Source organism: Amyelois transitella, chromosome 21 (genome assembly GCF_032362555.1).
Source record: "Amyelois transitella isolate CPQ chromosome 21, ilAmyTran1.1, whole genome shotgun sequence".
NCBI lineage: Eukaryota > Metazoa > Arthropoda > Insecta > Lepidoptera > Pyralidae > Amyelois > Amyelois transitella.
In genome coordinates, this window is record NC_083524.1 from 1,866,539 (window position 1) to 1,875,445 (window position 8,907).

Sequence of the window (8,907 nt, forward strand, 5' to 3'; positions counted from 1 at the left end):
ACTCAATAAATATTTTATCCTACTACTATTATAAAGGCGAAAGTTTGTATGGATGTTTGTTACTCTTTCACGCAAAAACTACTGAACCGATTACCATGAAATTTGGTATGTAGGTAGCTGAAGACCCAGAATAACACATAGGCTACTTTTTATCCCAGAATTCCCGCGGGATTGATAGGGTTTCCATGCGGACGAAGTCGCGGGCGGCCTCTAGTTCAAAATAAATTGAAGAACTATAATGTATACTTGGGTGGCAAACAATGAATACTAATTTAATTTAGTTGATTTCCAATAGTTTATAGAAGTAGATGTATTATTTAAATGAAATACTTTACATATGTTTATTCCATATAAGTTTTTTATCTATTATGGTTTGCAATGAAATATAAGAAAAAATGTCTTACATACCTAATAACCAAACATGTTCACCACTTTCATGAAGCCCTCGCATGAAAGTCTCTACATGACTAGCGGACCATATGTGGGAGTCATGTGTAGCACCACCAAATTTTGAATTGACATTAACTATTTTTAAATCGAAATCGCATATCTGGGGAAAAAATATACAAAACAATTTGTTTTGGGGATATAACAATTGATAAAAAGTTATATAATGCTCAATCTGTGTGATTTGTCCCTATATATTTATTTACATGTGATACCTTTGACAGGTATATTCAGGCCATTTGAATTGAATTAACACTTTATTGCACAACATATAAAGAGTAGTATATTTAGGTGTTTTGATAATAAAAATTAAGTCTAGTTTCTTACCACTTGAACATTTAATTAATGATATCCTTTTCTATTAAAAAATTAATATTCATCCTCCTCTGGTCTTACTATAGCTATATGGGTACAATTAATGCACCCAATAATTCCAGGCAAATTATGTCTTATATGGAATCTGGAAATGTTAACAATTTTATAACAAATACTGGCTGTAGGCCTAGGTGACAAATATTAAGAAAGGTTTTATATCTTTATAATTACACTTACTTCTCTTTGATTAAAGATCTCTCATGTGGTGTTTGTGGAAACACTATCCACCTGCTGACCATCCAATTGTGATTTAAAGAATTCACAACCTCCCTGACACAGCGACTTGTAGTCCGCTGTGTCAAATATTGTCCCACACCTACAATTGTCTGGTATGACCCTGTGGCTAAAAAGCTTAGAGTACACAGCACCTGAAAAACAGTAATGTCTCTGCATACTCGTGTGGTTTTCTTTATAGGATTAGACTATAGAAATTTCTATAAGTATTCTAAGTTTAGAGATAAGTATACTTATTTCCCTATGAGGTTAATCCTTATGAAAGTTCTTACCTTCACTTCCAGGGAAATTTCATTGGATCCTTTCAATCCAGTATATCTTTTTAGTTCGTCGCATAATCGTCGAAAAGTTTTTTTATCAAGCCTGAAATGTTGTATAAACAACAATTCCGGCATATCTTCAATCGTTTCCATATGTCTTCTTGATGAAAATCGCCTTTGACGCCTCACCCAGGTATTCTCATTATGTGCAGCCCACAATAAACGTAAAGAATGCATTTTTATATAAATAAAACTGTATTAACGCAACGTAGCCCTTGTACACAAATCACAGCTGACTGTAATTTTCGGCCATTTTGTAGCGATATCGACAGCCCCCAAGCTTTCGTTATTGTGGCGAACACATGTCGAATCGAACGATCGCTCCCGAAGAGAAAGCGAACGTCAAAAGTGCCGCTTGGCTACGCATTTGTATTGAAATAGGCGAATAAACAATTCGCTAATTGACGATTTCGTTTCGTTTTCGACATGAATGTAAACATTGTCTACCAATTTTGTTATCGATCTCGATCGATCACGTGATTTAGCGAAGGCTTATGTCATCCCATACATTTTTTTATTGCCGAACTTCGTCATCGTTTTCAAAATGTTACTTTGTCTAAGCCCCCTGTTTATATTAGTCGGTGACCGAATACGGCCTGCAGCCGAATACGGTCTAACCGACTAATGTAAATGCGCCATTAATATGGAAAATCACTTTGAACTGCTTACGCACGACTCAATCAGGAGTACGGGCGCTTTTAGTGTCACGCGGATTTGCTCACGCACGCGGGATTGGACCGCATGCGTAAAATTTCACGCTGCGGATCATACGCAGCATGAGTTTCAGTTTTCTACGGGCTGCGTAACGGTATAGACGTGTTCAAAAATGATCAATGTCAGAAGAATATCTGTCGCTTACATACTTTACAAACGACGAAACAAGAAGACAAGAGTACATGTTGATCCCTTTCTTGAAAATAGGCTTCTTGCTGGGGCGTTTGTTACACACTTTGGAAAACTACAAAATAATGAACGTAAATTTAAAAATTACTTTCGAATGTCCATTCGTTCTTTTGATGAACTGTTGTGTAAAATTGAGAATAAGCTACAAAAAAGCAGTTTACGAAGGATTACAATACAACCGATTGAGAGGCTCGCTATTACATTAAGGTAAGTTTAAAATTTTAAATATTTAATTTCCTGCTATGATTTAGTGGAAAGGGATTTGAACAGGTAGGATAAACGTACCAATCCCAAACCAGTAAAGGACTTTTTTGACTTCAAATTACTGTCATGTGTAAATTTACATGTGCAAAAAAAAAATTTGTCATGTACTCTGGTCAACTGCAAAAATGTTAAACAAAAATCAAATCAATGATTTTTTTCGGTAGTTGACCATCGTGGTCAACTATTGAGACATCATACAACACATGTTCTAAGTAATTATCCAGTCTAAATAAACGGTATAATAATGATTTTTTGTTTGAAATATCGTAAAGTAACGCGTCATTGGTTATTAATTGTTGAAATTTCATAAAATAAGATTATTTCACTCATAAAATGTCACCATTAAAGTGGAATCATTCCCACCTTTCATCACACGCTACTTATTATAATATAGATAAAAGTTATAGGTTTGCACATGACAGTAATTTAAAGTCAAAAAAAGTCCTTAATTGGTTTGGGATTGGTACGTTCAACCTACATACACAATCCTTTTTTTTATCTGATAAAGTACACATGGCCACAGATCAAGTTACCCAAAACCAGCATAAATGGAACTCGCGCCTTGCGTATTATCATACTTAGGTAACCCGTCGGAGTCCCGCTTATACTGGATTTGAGTAACTTGATCTGTGCCGTGTGTACAACCGCACTCATATGACTAAACAAACAATTAGAGAGAAACTGGAGAAAAAAAGTTAATCGTACTCATTTTAATAAAAAGAGTTTTATTCATAAATTAAAAAATCAAATTTTACATCATTCATTTCTTTGTAAATTTGTATCCTGAGCGTTGACATTTCTTTCGCCTGTAGATGATGTTGTTGCTGGGGTATAAATTACGTCATAAGATGTGATATTAAACAAGCCGCTTTCAGTCGAAATAAGAGTTTCATTGTCATTCACTGCAGCAGAACTAATAGCATTGTCGTTAAGACTCGAAGTATCCTGGATTATACTATTGGTTTGGTAATCTTGATTTATCGGTGAGAAACTGTCAAGCTCAGTAAAAGCACTAGAACTTGTTGTAGGTATGGGACTGTAGTATGCAGGTTGTGTTTGACTTTCCATTTCCATAACTATATTTAACACTTTTGTTCTGAACATTAGTTTTTGATATCTAGTGAATCTTTTTAATGAAGGCTGCAGAGACTGAAAGAAAGCCAAATCCTCACTTTCTAGCTCCAGTTGATTAGACTTTAAGCATTCTAATAACTGTGCCTCAAATTCAGATGGTGCTTGCTTTTTAGATTTTACTTGTTTTTGTTTTGATGTTAGTTGAGAACTTTCTTGACGTGAAGTACCTGGTTGCGTGGACTCATTAGGTGTTTCTAAATTACTTTGTTCAGACATTTCTTCGCAGAGTGACTCTTCTCCAACAGTTTCCGTTGTACTGTCTAAGAAAGTCAAAATGTCATAGTAAGAATATTTCTTCTTCTTCTTACTCCCAGAGCCGGATGGCTGATTTTTTTCAGATATCTTGTCTTTCTGGTAAGTGTCCCTTGCTGTTCGCCAGCGTTGTTGTATTTTCTTGTCTGAAATGACAAAATATAATAAGTAAGTGGCAAAAGTACACACAGTTTCAGATCAAGTTACCCAAAACCAGTACCAATAAACGGAACTTGCTAGGGCCTCGCCGGGCGGCGAGTCGTCTACGATAATAAACAACGCATGAGTCCTATTTATACTGGTTTTGGGAAGCTTGATCTGTGGCCGTGTGTACAAATCTGATATTAGTTGGAAAATTAACTGCATTCGATTAAAGGCCCTCCTTAATTCACACATGTTGTCAACTTTACACTGTCTCATGAAGAATTAGATACATCAAGATATATATATATATACCTATACAGAGTGGAAAAATAAGGCCGCAGTTGAAGGAAAAGTACCCATAATATTGATGATGGCAAATTTTACTGAATGGAAATAATTCATTTTTTACAAAAATAACACTACCCAACAAAATTGAAGTTAAGGAGAGCAACAGAGACCAGAGTATGATATTCTAGGTAAAACGACCACGCTTAATTCGAATCTGAGCTTAGAATTTTGCCTAGACGTCAGGTTTTTTTTTTTTTTTTTCTTTATTAATTGTACAATTTGTTACAGAAAAAATAAAAAACCGAGATATAAAATAGCAAGAAATCATTGTAATTAATAAAAAATAAACACATAAAATTATTAATAATGTATATAATCTATTCTAAAGTTGTTTTTCCCTTTGAATGTGGAGATTTTCTTTTATATTCGCAATCTGATTCTCTTGTAAGGAACCAACAGTAATCGCCCATCATTGCGGAGTCCCATCGACCCTGATATCTTTTTTCCATCGTAAGAATGTCTTGATGAAATCTTTCACCCATCTCATCACTCACAGCTCCCAAATTTTCGGGGAAGAAACTTAGATGTGAGTGCAAAAAATGAATTTTCAGCGACATTCTACAGCCCATTTTTTGGTAGCTTTTCAGCAGATTTTCTATAAGTTCTTTATAGTTTTCTGCTTTTCTATTCCCTAAGAAGTTTGTGACCACATTTTGAAATGACTTCCAAGCTTGTAATTCGGTGTCATTTAACTTTTTCTCGAAGTCTTCATCTTTCATCAGTTTTCTTATTTGCGGACCCACAAAAATACCCTCTTTCAGTTTAGCGTCACTCAATTTAGGAAAAACGCTTTTTAAATATAGAAAAGCAGTACTTTCTTTGTTCAGAGCTTTTACAAAATTTTTTATTAGTCCCAACTTGATATGAAGAGGGGGCAGAAGAACATTTTTGGGATCAACAAGTGGCACAAATTTTATATTTTCTTTTCCTGGTTCAAAAGAATCTCTATTAGGCCATTCTTTGACAATGTAATGCTTTTGAGTTGCTCTGCTGTCCCAGAGACAAAGGAAGCAACAAAATTTGGTAAAACCTCCCTGAAGACCCAGTAACAAAGCTATGACCTTTAAATCTCCACATAGCTGCCATTTATAACGATCATAGTTTATAGATCTAAGGATAAGGGACATATTTTCGTAAGTTTCCTTCATATTATAAGCGTAAGCTACAGGAATCGATGGTTTTGTATTTCCGTTGTGCAACAAAACCGCCTTAAGACTCGATTTAGAGGAATCTATAAACAATCTCCACTCATTGGGCTGATGAGAAATATTTAAATTTTCTATTAGTTTATCTGGATCTGTACAAAAGCAGACATTGTTTTCAGAAGTAAAAAACGTAGACAAATGTTTGTTACGATCTCTAAACACACTTATTTTTGTTTCTTTTGCTAATAAATTCCATTGTTGTAACCTGGAGCCCAAAAGTTCAGCGTTTTCTTTTGTAAGGTTAAGGTCTCGGGCTAAATCGTTAAGTTCAGCTTGATTTATCAAGTGGGGTTCATTAGTACTTATCACAAAATTTGGATCAAATGCTGAAGGTGCACTACTGATACAATCTGCACTAGTGGAAGCAATATCGAGTGGTGGAACCGGTATTGGAAATTCTTGGCCATGCGGAACAGGTCTTGTAGATGAAGAAGTATCAGGATAGACAATATTGATTTTCGTCTTCCTGGAATGTCCACTGGTCTTAGTTAAGCAAAAGTAGCAGTCCAAGCTGTGATCAGTAGGCTCACGCCACATCATTGGCATTGCAAACGGCATCGAAGAACGCTTGCCAGTCATCCATTTTCTCAGACTAGCAACACAAGTAATGCAGCAAATATGAGGAGCCCATTTTTTATTTTGGTGACCAATTGTAAAACCGAAATACGCTTCGTACATCACTTTAACATTCTCACTTACTGGTCTCCTTTGAGTTACGGGTGTAAAATTGCCACAAATGAAGCAAAACGTATCAGGGGAATTCACACAACTTATTTTATCAGAATTTTCACTCATTTTAATAACAAATTTTAAATATAACCAAGTTATTACAGAAAATACGCAAAGCCAGTATTTGTTGTGTAGTAGTGTCATAAGAAAAATAAAGATACCCTCATTTTATACTTGTCTATCTATCATATCATATGAATTATAAAGATACCCTCAAATAAATAGTTGACTATCATCTACATTTTTATCTTAGCCTGTATGCGGGTAAATTATAAAAAAAAATATTTAAAAAAAAACCAGACGTCTAGACAGATTTTGGTAAGCATATTTGTAATCAGTAATGCTAGTGCTACATCGTGATATAGGTCAGTGTTCTGTTGCCCGAACCTTGTAGACTAGTGTAATTAGAACTTCATTTAAGGATTTTTGGAAAAACACCGGATTGAATCGGGAAATGCTGCTGTCTTATGTCTGATGTCAGCATTATTAATATATTATGTTATCATATTATTAATATATTGTTTTTGTTTTCAGATATTTGGCAACTGGTAATACATTCACTGATCTACACTATTCCTATATGATTGGAATTGCAACAATTAGCGAAATAGTAAGACAAGTTTGTTACATAATATGGATTGAACTAAAGTCTGAATGTATTCCACAGCTTAATGGGATCAAATGGAAAGAAATCGCAGAGGGATTTCTCACATATACAAATTTTCCTAATTGCTTGGGTGCTATTGATGGAAAACATATAAGAGTGATTCGGCCGCCGCACAGTGGATCACTATATTTTAATTATAAGAAATATTATTCTGTAGTGCTCCTCGCAATGTGTGATGCTGATTATAATTTTACATATATTAATGTCGGTACCAGTGGAAGCAACGCCGATTCAACCATCTTTAGAAGGAGTCAATTGTATACGAAACTGGAAAGTAACACTGGAAAGTGACACAAAAAGTATCCCTGACCCGCAAGAGTTGCCTATTATTTGCCCCGAAGTAGCTTATCCATCTAGTGTAAGAGCAAAGTTCCCGTTCGTGATAGTGGGAGATGAGGCATTTGGTTTATCATCACATGTGATGCGGCCTTATGCTCGTGATAATTTACCTTACAAAAAGAAAATATTTAATTACCGTCTGTCCAGAGCTAGAAGGTACATAGAATGCACTTTTGGAATTATGTCAAATAAATTTAGAATATTTCACAGATCCATGACTGTCAAGTTAGATCTAGCACAATTAATAGTCAAGACGGCATGTGTACTTCACAATTTCATAAGGAAACGGGATGGCTACATGGTCAGCCATACATTTGTCACAAATGGTTTTACGGGACCACTACCCAGGCAGCAGACTGAAAGTAGTAATACGTCGGCAAGTAATATCAGAGATATATTTGCAGATTACTTTATCAATGAAGGAAAAGTCTCCTGGCAACACCGATATATAATTAATTAACTAAACTCAAAAGGTTTTAGAAGGTTTTTGATGTTATTTGTGAATTAAATAATTATGCTTATATTAATAAAGTAATGATGCTTGTATAAATAAAATAATGAACCAAACACATACCCGCCACTTTTCTTTCCTCTTCGCTCAAATTTTCGTAGTTAGGTGCCAATTCCTTCAAAATATCTCTCCATGCAGCCTCCCTCGCGTCCCTGTTTTTGTATAATTCATTGCGTTTATCCCACAAAACGGGCCGCAGATGAACTTCAATGATTACTCGTTCTGTATCGATTTTCATTTCGGTAGTACAATACGGCGCGTGCGCCCCGCTCGACTCTAAAATGGGCACTGAAGTTGTAGGCAGCGCTTACGCATGCGGATACCCCGCACCGGGGTGACGCCCCGCACAGCGCCCCGCGTCCCGCGTGCGTTTATCACGCTTTACAATAGATACCTATATGAAATTGTTCTTTGCGGATGCTACGCATGCGGGCCAATCCCGCGTGCGTGAGCAAATCCGCGTGACACTAAAAGCGCCCTACCAACATGCAGAAATGATACAATGACATTTGTCAGAGGTAAAATAACTGTGAACGGACTATACGCGTCAAGAAACGTGCCAAATGTAGGAATATGACGGAGCACACGCGATAGAAAAGTGACAGATCTCACAATATAATTTGTTACTGCTATTGCGTCTGCAGGATCCGATGAAGTAGATGGTTTACAAGAACTAGTGGATGGCTTTGATGAAGATTCAAGGCCCTTATTCTGTTCAGGTCATAATCTCGCCAGCCTCCGTTTCTATTGGCAACGATTGAAGGTTCTGGTCCTGGATTGAGTCTGAGTTATCCGCTGTGGAAGCTATTGGCATATTTATCGTTTCAGCTGGTTCTTATTGAAGCAGTCTTTCCATAAGCTTGATTAAATAAATATCCGTTCCAATGACCTTTAGGAACTGACTCTTACTGTAATTAAAACCATGATATTTACCAATTAGTTTAATCCGAACATTAAAGAACAATATACATATGCGCGTGAGTGCACCCCGTGACAACGACTGGCGAGCGCGCACCGCGGACCGGGCGATAGCAC

At 36.1% G+C, this 8,907-nt stretch overlaps 2 protein-coding genes across 2 annotated transcripts; both read right to left on the reverse strand.

The window, feature by feature from the left end:
• Nucleotides 1–409: 409 nt before the first annotated feature.
• Nucleotides 410–1,553, reverse strand: LOC132903091 (putative nuclease HARBI1). The gene is made up of 4 exons (XM_060950413.1): nucleotides 1,329–1,553; nucleotides 1,000–1,190; nucleotides 775–907; nucleotides 410–550 (listed from the first exon to the last, which is right to left on the reverse strand). Exons 1-3 carry the CDS (start codon nucleotides 1,551–1,553, stop codon nucleotides 817–819), a joined length of 507 nt encoding a protein of 168 aa, XP_060806396.1. The 3' UTR covers nucleotides 410–550; nucleotides 775–816.
• Nucleotides 1,554–3,248: 1,695 nt separating this feature from the next.
• LOC132903083 (uncharacterized) lies at nucleotides 3,249–8,345 on the reverse strand. The gene is made up of 2 exons (XM_060950405.1): nucleotides 7,936–8,345; nucleotides 3,249–4,075 (listed from the first exon to the last, which is right to left on the reverse strand). Exons 1-2 carry the CDS (start codon nucleotides 8,108–8,110, stop codon nucleotides 3,300–3,302), a joined length of 951 nt encoding a protein of 316 aa, XP_060806388.1. The 5' UTR covers nucleotides 8,111–8,345; the 3' UTR covers nucleotides 3,249–3,299.
• Nucleotides 8,346–8,907: the final 562 nt, after the last annotated feature.